Here is a 15377-nt window from a genome sequence, read left to right as displayed (position 1 = left end):
TAAAACTGAGCCACTCCCTGCCTGATGGGAGCAGGTTGATGGCAAGTTCCAATCATGGGCTCCAACCAGGGGTCTGGCTGGAGCTGGGCCTGGGGGCCTCAGAGGGGATCTGCAGAGGGGCACCTGGAAGATCAGCATCAGGGGCACAAAAGGGAAAGAGAAACCATGGCTTGCAGCCAGTGGGGAAGCTGGGCCCAGCACTCAGATGGGGCCCATCCAGGCAGGTCACGCTGAGTGCAGAGCCGAGCAGGGTGGGACTGCTGAGGAAAACAAGAAAAGCAGAGTCAGCAAGGGCCCCGCTGCCTCCTTCTCCCAGGGAGGCCATGCTACGTGTGCAAACAGAAGAGCAGGTATGCAAAGATCCTCACAGAGGATCCACGGGGCCAGCAAGACCTGGGAGAAGACAAAAGGAGGCAGAGCATCATGGAGGAATGGGGCCCCCAATGCAAGCAGGACCAAAGGCTGGGAGGCAAGGCCCCAGCTCCAGTCCCTCCAATGCACGAGGCCCTGCCCCGGTCAGTCTCAGAGAGAAGGCGACTGTGGGGGGAGGCAGGGTCCTTGAAGGCCACTGCCATTGATTAGACTTGTGGTACCCCAGTGTCATGGTCAGACCTAGGAAGAGAGCCGCACTCACTGGACTTGAGCTTGATCACTACTATTTCCGGGCTCCAGGTCTTGGGGCAATCCTATCCAGCCCACAGAGCCTCAGCTTTCTCATCTGTAAAGTGGGACATTAATACATGCACCTTACAGAATTCTTGCAAAGATTAAATGATGACTATTATCTGATGAGATCTCATGCTTTGTGAAGGTCGGCGGGGGGGGGGGGCTGCGCACAGTGAAAACCACAGACCAGGGGGGTGGGGGGGTGGCTATGTGAGATGAGCTCAGGGAACAGCAGGAGGGAAAGGAACCCAGCACTGTCTTCCTATAAAGAGGAGAGGGCTCCTTGCTTTTGTTGGCTCTCCACATTGCGGGACACGTACCCCGTCGTACCAGCCTGTGAGCGGCTCTCCGCTGTCAGTCACTCCCCGGGTGGCAGCTGGGTCAGGATCAGCTGCTCTGTGGAGGCAATCTGCAGGAGGGGGGGCAGCAGTCAGCGCCCCCCGGAAATGCTTGTCCGGCCACCTGAAGCAGACGGAACCCGGGTTTGTGGATTTCAGCAGCCTGGGCCCTCCACCCCTGCTCCCTCCACCCCTGGCCCCTCCACCCCTGCTCCCTCCACCCCTGGCCCCTCCACCCCTGCTCCCTCCACCCCTGCTCCCTCCACCCCTGCTCCCTCCACACCTGGCCCCTCCACCCCTGCTCCCTCTACCCCTGGCCCCTCCACCCCTGGCCCCTCCACCCTGGCCCCTCCACCCCTGCTCCCTCCACCCATGGCCCCTCCACCCCTGGCCCCTCCACCCCTGGTCCCACTTTGCAGGATGCAGTCAGCACCTGCCCCTCTTCACCCTCTGAGGTGGTTATAGTTGGTGAGGCCACATACACTTGCCTGGCCATGGTCCACTACTTCCCAGAGCCTGGAGTCCATTGTTCTGTACCTTCTTCCTGGGTAGAGCTGCCACATGAGGGGCAGCTGGGAGAGTGTCAGCTGGCTGGGGGACATGGGCTCCTGGGGGTGCACTGGCATCTGCCACATGTGGACTGTGATGCTGGGTTCATGCTGAAGGGACCAGAGAGGAGGCAGCGCATCAGGGACAGGGCTCCCTGACAGCTGGGCTGCACGCAAACACACTCAGTCCTGGATGCCTGGCCCCGCTGGGGAGCTGCCCCTTCAGATGTGAATGTTTTGAGAATCCCAGACCTAAAGCCATGGCACCATCTCTTGGGGATTTGGTCTAGACCTGAGATGATGGATTCTCTCCTGGCTCCCCCAAGTATGGTCCTCCCACTGACCTGCACCCCACCTTACCCCTGAAAAGTTAGCCACTCTTCCCACCCATCAGCAACCTTGGGTCTGCACTGATTATGCCTTGGGCCTCTGTTTCAGCCATTTCTAGAGTTTTTTAACTTCTTTTTGTAAGTAAGGCATCCACACACCTCAGGACCTAGGAGTGATGGGTTTTCCCCAAAAATATGTTGTAATTTTGATCCTGACCTTCACATACTTATTATAAACATAAAAAAAAAAATAAAATGAAATTTGGTCAATACAGAAAGGTATAAAAGTGAGTGGGGAAAACCACCACCAACTATAACCAAAGTTCCCTTTGTTATGCAACAAAATGGAAAGTTCTTTACAGCGGTTTTATCTGAGTATTTAATGTCTTTGTGATGAGCATACTAGCCTTTTATCAATTATACATATGGCAAATAATTCTCAGTTTGTTGTCTTAACTTTGTTATGGGCTCTTTTTGCAGAGGAAATGCTTTTAATTACATGGCAAAATCTCTTTCTCTTTGGATTCTGGCTTTAGATAGGGTGTCAGCAAAGTGTGGGCCCAATCTGGCCTGCTAAGCTCTTTTTGTAAATAAAGATTTATTGTAGATAAACAGATGCTCATTCCTTTACATGCTGTCTTTGGCTGGTTTTGCACTACAGGGCAGAGTCAAGTAGTCACTGTAGGGTCCTTCAGACCTGCAAAGCTGAAAATATTTACTATCAGACCCTCTACAGAAAGTTTGCTGGGCTTTGGGTTAGGTCAGGCTCAGAACGCCGCTTCCCATCCTAAGATTATATGTGAAAATACAGGTCTACTAATAAGAAGTAATTATTCTAAATAGGGGGAAATGTTCATTCTCCAGGTACCCCACTGCATCCATAGCTACATTATTTGAATCCACTTTTCCCATTGGATACATTTTTATGCTCTAAAAAAAAAAACTACCAAAATATTTTGTCCAGAATTTTTTGCATGCTTTATTTGGTGCAGGTGTGGAAAAGATTTTCAGTGTTCTCCACCAAAAATGTTCTGGATAACCTCTTTGAAGAGCGCTAGAAGTGTTCTGTATTGTTTAAAATGTCAGCAAATCGTTTATAATGGCCTAAATGGCATTTTGCAGTAGCTTGACAGGCTTTTCCCGTATTACACGAGGTATTTATTGTACCCCTCTAAGATGGATCTAAACCCCTCACCTGGGGCAACTGTTGCCAACCTGAGTGATTATCTTTAACACCTGGGGAGCTTTTGAGGGGTGGGGGGGTGGGTAAGGGTCTTAGACTCCACCCTAGCTTCCGGATCCGCAATTCGTTTCCCAAGTGGGATTCCAGAAGGTGTTATCTGTCAAACGCCCCCAAGGCTTTTCAGCTGTGGCATCCATGACTCACCTGCCACAGAGGTATATTATTCCTGTTTTGTAGATAAGGAACCCAAAGCTGACGTTTCTTTTCCACTGTCGGCTCACCTGCTGCCTCTAGGTTGCAAAGCCTCCTGCCTGGGACCTGGAAAACTCCTACTCATCCTGCAGGGCCCAGGTGAATAGCTGCCCGATCCGTGAAGCCTTCCCAGCATGCACTGGGGACAGGACTGGGCCCTGACCTACTGAACCCCTCGGCCTCCCAATGAGGGTTACATCCTCTCCTGCAGATAAGCTCATGCCACTGGCCCCTCCAGGCAGGGGTTCCGGGGGTCTGCATCAGGCATAGACATCCCTGAGCTTGGGACCCTGCACGGCCGAGTTTTTCAGGCCAAGTGAGAACGGCCTCCTCTCGCCTCTATCCCGGGCCCTATTGCTGAATGTGCCAGGCCCACATGGGCTGAGGTCCTTGCGCAGTCCTCCCACCTCCCACCCCCCACGCCTGACAACTCACTGTGCTGCCCGGGGAGCCCCTGCCCCGAGCTCTCTGGGAGGGACTGAGCCGCACGACCACGGTCACCCAGGTCCTCCCCTTCTCGTCCTCGTAGATGCCAGGCCTCACGGCCCACAGACGGTGCGGAGGCACCCCAAAGCACGGAGAAGCCCCCGAGGCCATGGCAAGACCGCATCCCGCGCGGCCCTAAAGACACAAGTGAGGCCTCCAGGTGCGGGGCGGCCTTAAGCAGGGCGGTTCCCGCGCGGGGCGGGGCCAGCAGGCGCGGCCCCAGCGGGGAGCAGGGTCTGGGCCGCAGGGGGGAAGCAGTGGGGGCAGCAAGGGGTGGACCCACCCAGGGGTGGGGGAGGCAGCGCACCGCAGCGGGGCAGACAGAGGCGGGGCCAAAGAGCAGGGGCGGGGGGAGCTGGGCCAGTTCCGGACTGCTGAGACAGGGCCTTGAGCTGCAGGGGGAGGGAAGGCGCCTTCCTGGGTACGGGGTCACCCCCGGCTCTGCGCCCAGGGCAGGGGTGTCGCCGTAAGACCAACACTCCACTTCCCTCCCATGATCCTTCCGCAGCCCCCTCCCTGAACACCCCCCTCCAGTTTTCTCCGCAGGCTATGTCCCTGATTGCCCCTCCCCACCCCTGCCTTGGGGCTTGTGCCCAGACCTCAGGCAACCTCCCTGCCCCAGATCCTGAGCTAGCATAGACTGCTCATCTTCTTCCACCCCTGGGACCATTCCTTCCACAGGGCTCCACGTCAGGACCCTTTTGTGAGCTTGGAGGCATCCCTCAAGCTCAGTGGGCTCTTTCCCGTGGCGGCATCTGACCAGGAGTAGAGGACAAATCAAGCCCTCCCATCAGAGAGTGAGCCAGTGCCCCAGGGACATTTGAGATCAGAATCATGTGATGACAGAAACCAGGCCCGGGGAGAGAGGGCGTGTGGCCATCTTGTCCACCTATCCCTGGCCATGGGGTCCAGAGTGCCCCCCTGGCCTGGCCATCTTATTAGCTCTGCTTTGCCATGAGGCCACAGAGGCGAGAGGCAGGCCATTTGGTAAGCACCCCGGGCTTTGTCTGAATGCACCATGAAGTGATCATTTTCTTTTTGAAAACCAGACGTATGAGTCTTCTAGTTCACATTATAATGATTATGGAGGTGATGTCATTCCTCTGGGAAGACTGAAAAATGATTTCTGGTCCCACCCACATCCAAACAGAGGGCACCCATCACACAAGGGTGTGGATACCAGGAGCCAGGAATCATGGGGACCCCCCAGAGCCTGTCTGCTGCAAGTACCAGCCCCCCAGGTTGCTATGAGGATCAGATGAATGTGTGTAAAGAGCAGTGCCTGGTACACAATGGGTCCTCAAAACCTGATGTCCGATAGTTATGTCCGCACACCTGTCCCCTCCCCCGAGGACAGTCCCTCAGCCCTGCCTTTGTAACGCTGCTGCAGCTGGTACTCATCTCTGTCACTCCTCTGAGAGTGATGTTCTCAGCCTCACTCCCTGATGAGCAGGTGTGTGGCTGTAGATGGGCTGGGAGCAGAGTTGGTCAATAGGTGCAGAGCACCCGTGCCAAGCGAGACAGTTGACCTATGTCATCTCATTTATGTCCTCCCAACAGCTCCGTGAGCTAGAGGTTGTCATCTGCATTTGATAAACCAAGAAACTGCAGCTTGAACAGTTTCGTAGCCTGAGCACGGTGGGTGGTAGGGAAAGAGGGTGAACCCACCTGCTCTTGGCTCTAAGGGCCCATAGGCATGCAGGCGGGGAACACAGAGGCAGAACCAGGAGTAGAGAGATTTCCCCCCACTGCTGCTGAAATGGCAGCAGGGTCTGAGGTAAAGACGAAGAACACCTCCCCATCAGTTCGGGGACAAGATGTAAGTAAAGGCTTCCATTAGCAATAAGAACAAAATCAGTAGCGAGTGTAGAGGTCCCTAATGAACAGACCGCTTCACTGAGTGCCCTTCTCCTGCCGTGTCCCCTTGTCCCTTGGACCTGCCCTGAAGAAAGACCAGGGCTGGCAGGCAATGAGAACAAAAGTTTGGACCCTTGTCCTGCAGCTCGCCTTTGTGCATATCATGTCTGAGATATGGCAATGTCTCCTGGCCAGGTTGTCCATCGTTGGGACCTGCAACTTGAAGTATTCACTCTCTGCAGTGGATGTCACCAAAGTCTTAAGACTTTGAGACACGGACCTCTCCAGGATTGCTCCCTGGCAGAGCCTGGTAATGACTGTGTAGCCTTGCCTGGACCCTTTGCTGTCCTCCTCCAGCAGGGGAAGCCCTTCACAAGCCCTCCTAAGCCCCGGTGTCCCAGCACTAAGACCACTCAACCTGGGAGATGACTCTAGGCCCCGAATAAAGGGGCACAGAGCAGGGCTCAGAAGGCTCTAAGAGTCACTGAGATCTCTGCATGGTCTGCTCGGCTTCTCCCACATGCTGAGCCCAAACTGGCCGAGGCAGGCAGGACACTGGGGGCAGATGGCCTGGAAACAGCATGGCACAGAAGGGCTTCTTCCACTGGGGAAGCAGCAGGAACAGACTTGGAAGAGGGAATATTCAGGGTGTGTTTGGAGACCAGGAATTAATGAGGATTAGCCGGGGCTGAGGGCGCAGGCTCGTAAGATGAAGGATAAGAAATGGGGCAGTGTTGGGGCTCAGTTGTTAAGCGTCTGCCTTCAGCTCAGGTCATGATCGCGGGGTCCTGGGATCGAGCCCCGCATCGGGCTCCCTGCTCAACGGGAAGCCGGCTTCTCCCTCTCCCACTCCCCCTGCTTGTGTTCCCTTTCTCACAGTCTCTCTCTGTCTAAATAAATAAATAAAATCTTTAAAAAAAAAAAAAAAGGAAAGAAAGAAAGAAATGGGGCAGTGTAAGTGGGAGGAGGATGTCCATGATCAGTTGGTTTTGACCAAGTTGGTCAGAAGCAGTGATGGTGCTGGACAAAGGGAATGGCACACTTGATAAATGTCTGAACTAATGGTAAAACAAACGAGTGACACAGTAATCAGCAACCACTAGAAAAGGCCTGGATGGGGATGGTTCAGTTAACAACATAAATAAGAACATCTAAATTCCAGTTCTGCTTATGTCGATCGGTGAACAGAATAAATTTGCAGGACGATAAAAGAAACTGAACCTAATCATGGAACTGAAGAAGGATTAGGACAGCTTTGCTAATACCCAGGCATTGAGCTAATAGCTTTTCTGATATTTTGGAAAATTCTCAGCCATTGTATCTCCAGTTATTCCTACCTTGTTCTCTCCTCTCCCTCCAGGACTCCAATTACACCTTTAGACCTTTTAAACTGTGAGTCATGCCTCCTATGCTCTGTTCTGCTTTTTTAATTATTATTTTCCTCTCTGAACTTCAATTTTGGTGTTTTATAGTGGCTTATCTTACTTTTTATTAATCCTGGTATCTGCCGTGTCTGATCTGCTCTTAAACCAATCAGATTTCTTAACTGCAGCTATTGTATTTATTGGGGCTAGAATGCCCATTTGATGCTTTTTTACAGATTCGAACTTTCTCTGATTATCTGTACCCTTTTAACCATTTGTTCATTATTCGCTCTATATCCTTCCACATACTAATCAGTTATTTTCAAGTTCTTTTCTGACAACTCTGGATTGCCGGTGGGTTTTCTTCTATTGTCTGCTTTTTCTCTTGGAGTAATTTTTAAAGGAATACCAAGTATTGTGTATAAAAGCCCTGAAAGGTCCTAGATAATGTAATCTTCCCCCCAGAAGGAGTTAACCCTTTCCTGGCTGGGCAGGTGGAGTGAAGAATGTGGTCTTGAACAGCTTAATTCCAGAAGGACAGAACAGAGTCAAGGTTTGGTTCCAATAGGAATCAGCTGATATATACTTCCAGTCTGCCCTGTCCCCATAGTGTGGCTTCCAGTCAAGGGCCTGGCAGGCCTTGGTCTCAGCACAGAGAGGCTACAGACGGTTTTGTCTTGGGGAGAGGGGTGTGTCTCTGCCCTTTAGCGTCCTGTCCCAAGCTGCATCTGTTTGTAAAAGGCCTTTAGGGACGGGACAGCAGCCCTGTGTTTGAGGCCTCTCAAGCCTCCACGTTTGTCCAGCAGCACACAGAAATCAGCAGGGGCTGCAGGTGGCCGATGGCTGATGGTTGATGGCTGGTGTCAGGTCACTGCTCCCTCCAGTGCCTTTGGCTCTTCTCACATTGTCTCAGAAACCCCAACCCCTGGCATGTGTTTGTCTTCTCAAGAGGCACCAGAAAACTCCACTTGGCTTTTCAGGGGTCTTCAGCCTCTCATAACACACAGCTTTGTAGTTCAAAACATATCTCGAGGTGGAAGCTGGCTGGGTGTTTGGGCCCCTCAAGCCTCCGCAGAGCCCTCTGAGTGGACCCAACCCAGATTTCAGCCTCTAGACTGTGCCCAGAATCAGAGATGGCCTGGAGGGAAAAGCAGCTGCAGATAGTCACCTCTGCGCAGCCGTCCGTTCTCCAGAGGTTTTGTTATTCTGGTGCTTCTTGCTTCCATAGCTCCCTGATGCTTTGGAAAATACAATGTTTACTTTTACCCAGATTTTTTACAGCTTGGCAGTGTTACAGAACCTGGACTGGATCGTCTGACGGAAAACCAAGTGGCACTTGGAGATCTTGGAGGTTAGGAAGTTTATTTAACACCGGCAGGCTCAGAGGAGAGTGGTCTCCAAAGATCTGAGCCCCAAGCACAAACAAAGAGGGCAATTTATACACTTCTACTTCCTCATACTGGGCACTTTTGGTGCGTTCGTGAAGCGGGGCAGGGAGAAGAACCCGGATTGGTACGCACGGGAAGCAGAGCCGGGAGAAGAACCTGGAAGAGCCCTGGGGCGAGGACTGGGGACTCTCTCGCTGGCTCGGTTGGCCATCTTAGGACACAGATTTTCCTTATCATTCCCCCCCCTTTGATGCCCCTTTAAACACCTCGTTTAGAGGGCATCATTCTGTTTGACTCTGAGGATTGACTGCAAGGCTTGGGGTGAACACGGACTTAATCATAAACTTAACAGCACACCAGGCAGCAGAGGACCAGGACTGACGGGGGCCAGGAAAACCATGGTGAAATGCGCTCAGGAGTAGACAGCAGTGGGCCAGTAAAAGTGGGGTCTATGACCTTAGGTAGAAGCCTCTGGGGGAAAGTCTAGTCAGGAGGGGCAACAGTGTAGAGTCAGACTCCCAAGATGAGGGAAATCACCCCGATGACAGCCAGGGACCATGGTAAGCAGGTGTTCATCAGTCGGTGGGGTCTCGTCGAAGGTGAAGCCGAAGTGGGTTCGTGAAGTCTGGCTGGACTCTCCACTGGCGGGGCTCCTCGTCCGAATGATAGCAGAGGGCCAGTACCTGAGACCCTAAGGAGATTAGGGCCCTCTCAATGGTGCTTATTTAGGGTGGCCCCCAGGGCCTGAAGCTGCTCCTTTATCCCTTTATCTCCAACCTGATGCAAGTTTCCTGGAAGGCTTCCCAAGCATGGGGGAGGCCGTCCATATATTAATTCGAATGGGGAGAAACCTGATGTCCCAGGCATGCAGCGAGCACACAGGAGAGCTGGGGTAGCAGATCCAGTCATGGAAGGTTAATCTCCTGACAAAACTTTGCTAAGGTTCCTTTGAGGGTACAGTTCATTCGCTCTACTTTCCCCGAACTTTGGGGCCGGTAAGCAGTGTGGAGTCTCCAGGTGATGTTGAGAGATTTGGTCAAGACCTGTACAACATCTGCCACAAATGCGGGTCCACTGTCATGATGGATTGTTTTTTGTTTTGTTTTGTTTTGTTTTAAGATTTTATTTGTTTATTTGACAGAGAGAGACACAGCGAGAGAGGGAACACAAGCAAGGGGAGTGGGAGAGGGAGAAGCAAGCTTCCCGCAGAGCAGGAAGCTGATGTGGGGCTCGATCCCAGGACTCTGGGATCATGACCTGAGCCGAAGGCAGATGCTTAACGACTGAGCCACCAAGGTGCCCCTGTCACCATGGGTTGTTAATGGCATGCCAAACCGGGGCACGATCTCCCACAAGAGGACTTTAGCTACTTCCTGGCTTTGCTCCATCCTGGTTGGGAAGGCTTCGACCCACCCAGAGTATGTGCATACTATTACTAGGAGATATTTGAACCCCCTGCTCGGCTGCACATCTGTGAAGTCTACCTCGAAATCTTCGAAGGGGGTTGCTCCCATCCTCTGGACATCTGGCGGGGGCCGTGGTGCAGACCGAGCATTATTTTTAGAACATGTTACGCATCATTCACTCATTGCTCGGCGTAGTGCTGGGAGCTGACTGAGGTAGTAGTGCTTCTTGAGAAGGGCCTCTGATGCAGTTTTCCCAGATGAGTGAGTTGGTGGTGTTCCTTGACTAGATGCCCTCCAGTTGCTGTTGGAATGAATATGTGCCCATCTGGCACCATCCACCATCCCTTTTCAGTCAGGGTTGCCCCCTCAGCCAAGGCCCATTCTTTTTCCTTTTTAGTGTAGCTGGGTGGAGGGATTTCTTCCGGGGGTGTCAGGGCCATGGTGAGGGAAGGGGCTCTGTGCATGTCCTCACTGGCTGCGGTCTTGGCTGCCTCATCGGCCAGATGATTTCCCTACACTATGGGGTCGTCTCCTTTCTGGTGTCCCTGACAGTGCAGGATTGCTACTTCCTTTGGAAGCCAGATGGCTTTGAGGAGTCTCAGTATTTCCTCCTTGTTCTTGATAGCTTTTCCTGCTGCGGTTAGGAGGCCCCTTTCCTTGTAGATGGCTCCATGTATATGTACAGAAGCAAAGGCGTACCGAGAGTCAGTATAGATGTTGACTTGCTTGCCTTCACCGAGGGTGAGGGCTCGGACTAAGGCATATAATTCAGCCCATTGAGCTGACCATCCAGCTGGTAATGCCTTAGCTTCTAGGACTTCAGTGGTTGTAGTTACTGCATAACCCGCTTTCCAGGCACCCTCTCGTAGGTAACTGCTGCCATTGCTGAACAGCGTGAGCTCTGGATTCTTTATGGCTTGATCCTGCAGATCTGGACGGCTCGCGTAGACTTCATCAGTCACCTCAGAGCAGTCATGGTCTGGTTCCCCCTCTTCTGTGGGGAGAAAGGTTGCTGGATTTAATGTCCTTACTGTTTTGAGGGTGACCCATGGATTTTCGCAGAGGAGCCCTTGGTATTGTGCTAGCCAAGAGTTGGGAAAGAAGCGGTGTCCCTGTGCATTCATGAGGGACACAAATGCATGAGGGAACTTGATGTTAAGTTCTTGCCCCAGGGTAAGTTTTTCTGCCTCCTTGATGAGTAGGACTGTGGCTGCCAGCACTCTGAGGCATGGTGGCCATCCCGCTGCCATGGGGTCCAACTTCTTTGACAGGTAAGCAAGTGGCCATTGCCAGGGTCCAACAGTCTGGGTGAGTACCCCGAGCACTATTTTTTCCTTTTCATGCACAAAGAGATTTAAGGGTTTTTCTACATCTGGTAGGCCCAGGGCTAGAACCCACTTCAGGGCGGTCTTTATCTCTGTGAAAGTGGCTTCTGCTTTCTCAGTCCAGGCAGGGGGTTCTCGATCTGGTCCCCCTAAGAGATCATAAGGGGGTCTTGCTATTGCCAAGAACCCAGGGATCCAAATGTGGCAGAATCCTGCAGCCCCCAGGAATTCTCGTAGGCCCCTTTTTGTCTGGGGCTGTGGCAGGGAGATGATGACCCTTTTCCTCTCTGGCCCTAGTTCTCTTTTCCCGTGGGTGAGGAGAAAACCAAGGTATCGGACCTGTTGTTGGCAGATTTGTGCCTTCTTCCATGAGGCTCGGTATCCCGAGTCTGACAGGAGCTGTAGGAGAGCCTTTGTGTTTTTGTGCAGTCTTCTTGTGTGTCACTGGCGAGGAGGAGGTCATCCACATACTGGAGGAGGGTGCATCGTGTGGCCTCTCTTGGGAAGCTGGTGAGGTCCGCGGCCAGCCCTTCCCCAAAGAGGGTTGGTGAGTTTTTAAACCCCTGCGGGAGGTGTGTCCAAGTCAGTTGCATCTGGCCTCCTGTATCGGATTTAGACCATTCAAAGGCAAATGGCTGGCTCCCCAAAGGCTGGCTCTTGCGAGCTAAGCGGAGGCAGAAGAAGGCATCCTTCAAATCTAGGCAAGTGAACCATCTCGCCGACCCTGGGATTTGGCCAAGGAGGGTGTATGGATTTGGGACCACTGGGTGCAGAGAGATGGTCACCTTGTTGATGGCCCACAGGTCTTGAACTGGTCAGTGTCCCTCTCCTGGCTTCTTGACTGGCAGGAGTGGGGTATTCCAGGCCGACTGGCACTCGACTAGAATACCTGCTTCTTTGAGTTTGGTCAGATGTTCTTGGATGCCAATCTTAGCTTCTTGTGGAAGGGGGTATTGCCTTTGCCTCTGAGGAGGGATCCTGGGATCAGTTCAACAATGACAGCTGCCTGATTCCGGGCTAGTCCAGGTGGGTTGTTTTCAGCCCATACTGAAGGAAAGGCGAGTCTGAACTCTGGCGGGCTGCTCGTTTGGGCCTGGGCACAGAATAGCCCCCATTCTTCTTCCCTTGGCGTGGTAATTGCTAGTATTAGAGACCCCGTCTCCTCTTGCCTTGGGTTCAATCAGAGGCTAGTGTGTCCAGTGGGCTCAAAGGTTATCTGAGCCCTAAGCTTGGAGAGTAAAAGTCACTGGTTGGCACCCCCCCACCTTCATTCTGACCATGGGCTCATGGGGGCCAAGGAGGAAAGAGCCCAGTCCCCCTCAGTCTGAGTCCATTCCCACAAGGCCTATGAGGTCCTCCTCTCGGGGTTCTTCCTTATAGTGGCTGGGCTTTTGAGCCTTTCCTTGGTTGGGACATTCGTTTTTCCAATGCCCTTTCTCTTTACAGTAGGCACATTGATCCCTTGCCAAGGGGGTTCCAGGCTTCCCCCTTTTCGGTGGTTGGGGTCTCACCATCTTTGTGTTGTCCTTTTCTTTCAGGGCGGTGGCGAGGAGGCTGACTTTCTTTTTCATCTTTTTGTCGGCTTCCCATTCGGCTGCAACCTCCCTGTTCATGTAGACCTTATTGGCAATCTCTATTAGTTGGGTGATGTTCATCCCGGCAAAACCCTCTAGTTTCTGAAGTTTTTTTCTGATGTCTGGGGTGGCCTGAGCCATGAAGGTGGTGTTTACCATCTGTTGGCTTTCCTGTGCCTCGGGGTCAAATGGAGTGTATATCCTGTAGGCTTCACATAGTCTTTCATAGTATTCCCTGGGGGACTCCCCTGGTTGTTGAGTGACCGAGGATACCTTAGTCATGTTCATGGGTTTCTTAGCTCCTGCCCAGATTCCCTGGAGGGGGGCCTCCTAGTACCAGTGGATGTGGGCCTGTCCCTCGGTTGTGGTGAAGTCCCATGCTGGGCGCTCTTCGGTATTAGCCCAGGCAGCAGGGTCGATGACTCCCGCTGGTGCGTGCTCTTCCAGGTACCGCCGTGTACCTTTCATTATTCTCCTCCTTTCCTCTGTGTTAAACAGGGTGGGGAGTAACTGTTGGCAGTCTTCCCAGGTTGGCCGATGAGTCTGGAAGAGGGATTCTATGAGGTCTAGGATGGGGTGTTATGTTTCCGGTTGAGGAGGTCGGTGGTGGAGAAGGGCTGATAATACATCATGGAACGGCCAGGTTGGACTGTCTCGTCTTCATCGCGCCTCTCGGGTTCCCGTGTCTCTCATACTGGCATTTGGAGGGCGCTTGTGCCTGTCCTGGGGCGCAGCCTGGCTGCTGGTCGTGGGGAAAGTGGATCCTTTGGGTCTGGGGGCGCTGGTGGATCTTCTGGGCCTGGAGGCACCGGTGGATCCTCTGGGCCTGGGGGTGCCAGTGAAACCGATGGCAGCAGAGTGTCTGGAGCTAAAGGGCCAGGTGTAGATGGTCTTGGGGGTACGTACGGTGGGGGCAGGGTCAGTTCGTCCTCGGGATCTCCAGCTAGGATTTGTGGAGACTGGGGCTTTTGCTGATTTTCTTTAGGTCGCTTGGATGAGGCGATTAAGACCCTGGCCTGTCCCTGCCTATTGCAAGCAAATCACACCTGGGAGGGGGAAGGGTCTGAGCAATTCCTAGCCAGGAGTCAATGTACAGAAACTGGTCAGGGTGTCCTGGTTCTCCTGTTATGATTCGCCATACTCAACGAATCGTTGGGACATCCAATGTCCTTTCTGAAGGCCACCCCCCATCAAAGATGGGCCATTCCTATGTTGAGAACATAAGGTTCTCAACTTGCCAGGGTTCATCCTGACTCCATAGTCTCCTGAAAACCCCTTCTTGAAATTTTTAATCATGGTCTCTAGAACCATAGGTTTACTCTGCCCTGACCCCATAGTGATGTCCCTGTGTGCGGTGGCACAGAGACAGACTGGGGGGTGGGGGTGCCTTCTAAGATGAGGAAACCAATCAGATGCCCGTCTGGCTGTACCCTGAAGGAGCTTAGGCGGGGTTTAGCCATAGCGGTCTCAGCATTGCGACTTACGATCGGAAACTACTCCGATGCCGCCATAGACTGTATGCCGTTCACCACGGAATTGCAGATGGGCCCACTCAGACTCAGTAGGCTTCTGGGGACCTTAAGGGTGCCCGCCCATGGAGTCACAGAATCAGTCTGCTTGAGCAAGCCAGGTCGGACTGCACATTCACTCACACATTCACACTCCAGAAGTTATTACATTCCCTCCCTGGGAATCCCTACCTGTGAGACCTCTAAGAGGTCTCTGGGAGGTGATCAGGCTCCCCTTCCACCCCAGTGGGGGTGGGCCTGTCTGGGTCCTGGGGCCCCAGGCCTTACTGGAATCCGACGCCGGGACCAGGTCCTCACCTGCAAAGTCTCCTCGAGTCCGGCGGGAACATTGGAGCGGGGCCGGCCCAAGGCGACCAGGGCAGGAGACTGCCGAAAATCAGGCAGGGCGCGCCTTCTCCGTTAGGATCCCTCGTTCCATCACTGCCCCACCATTGCCCCCAAACCGGTGGCAACAATGGGCCAGTGCAGTTGGGTTTCCCTGTCAGGGAAACAAATGTTACGGAACCTGGACCGGATCGCCCGACGGAAGAACCAAGCAGGCACCTGGAGATCTTGGAGGATAGGATACCCAGCAGGCTCAGAGGAGAGTGGTCTCCAAAGGTCTGAGCTCCGAGCACAAACAAAGGGGGCAATTTATACACTTCTACTTCTGCATTCTGGGCACTTTTGGCGCCTGCGAGAAGTGGGGCAGGGAGAAGAACCCGGATTGGTGCGCGCGGGAAGCAGAGCAGGGAGAAGAACCTGGAAGAGCCCCAGGGCAAGGACTGGGACTCTCTCACTGCCTCGGTGGGCCATCTTAGGACACAGATTTTCCTTATCAGCAGTAGCATTGGCCTGTTGCAAGCTACCCCGTCTTACCCCAAGGGAGGGAGGGCTCTTTGAGGGTGGGGGGAATGAAACCATGTCTTTGTGCTGATGAAAATGATCCAGGAGGGAAGGAAAGAATGATGACAGGCGAAGTAGTCACTGAAGGATGTCTTGCAGAAAGAACACGCAGAGGTTGGAGCCCCAGTGGAAGTCTTGTCCTAGAGTGGGGAGGACTCTCCATTGCAATGGAGAGAACAGGGGCAAGGGGGCTAGACGTGTGTCAGCACTTGGACTAGCGGGGGCAAGAGGAAATTCCCCTCCTCCA

General features: G+C 53.3%; 1 protein-coding gene across 1 annotated transcript; it reads right to left on the bottom strand.

Annotated features, from left to right (window-relative positions):
* Nucleotides 1-1024: 1024 nt before the first annotated feature.
* On the bottom strand, nt 1025-3913 carry TCL1B (TCL1 family AKT coactivator B). Its single transcript, XM_036106148.1, has 3 exons — nt 3752-3913; nt 1493-1663; nt 1025-1075 (listed from the first exon to the last, which is right to left on the bottom strand). Exons 1-3 carry the CDS (start codon nt 3911-3913, stop codon nt 1025-1027), a joined length of 384 nt encoding a protein of 127 aa, XP_035962041.1.
* Between the last annotated feature and the right edge of the window lie 11464 nt (nt 3914-15377).

Source organism: Halichoerus grypus, chromosome 8, assembly GCF_964656455.1.
Source record: "Halichoerus grypus chromosome 8, mHalGry1.hap1.1, whole genome shotgun sequence".
NCBI classification, from domain to species: domain Eukaryota; kingdom Metazoa; phylum Chordata; class Mammalia; order Carnivora; family Phocidae; genus Halichoerus; species Halichoerus grypus.
The sequence above is the reverse complement of the archived record's forward strand: the minus strand, read 5'-3'. Positions and strand labels throughout refer to the sequence as shown.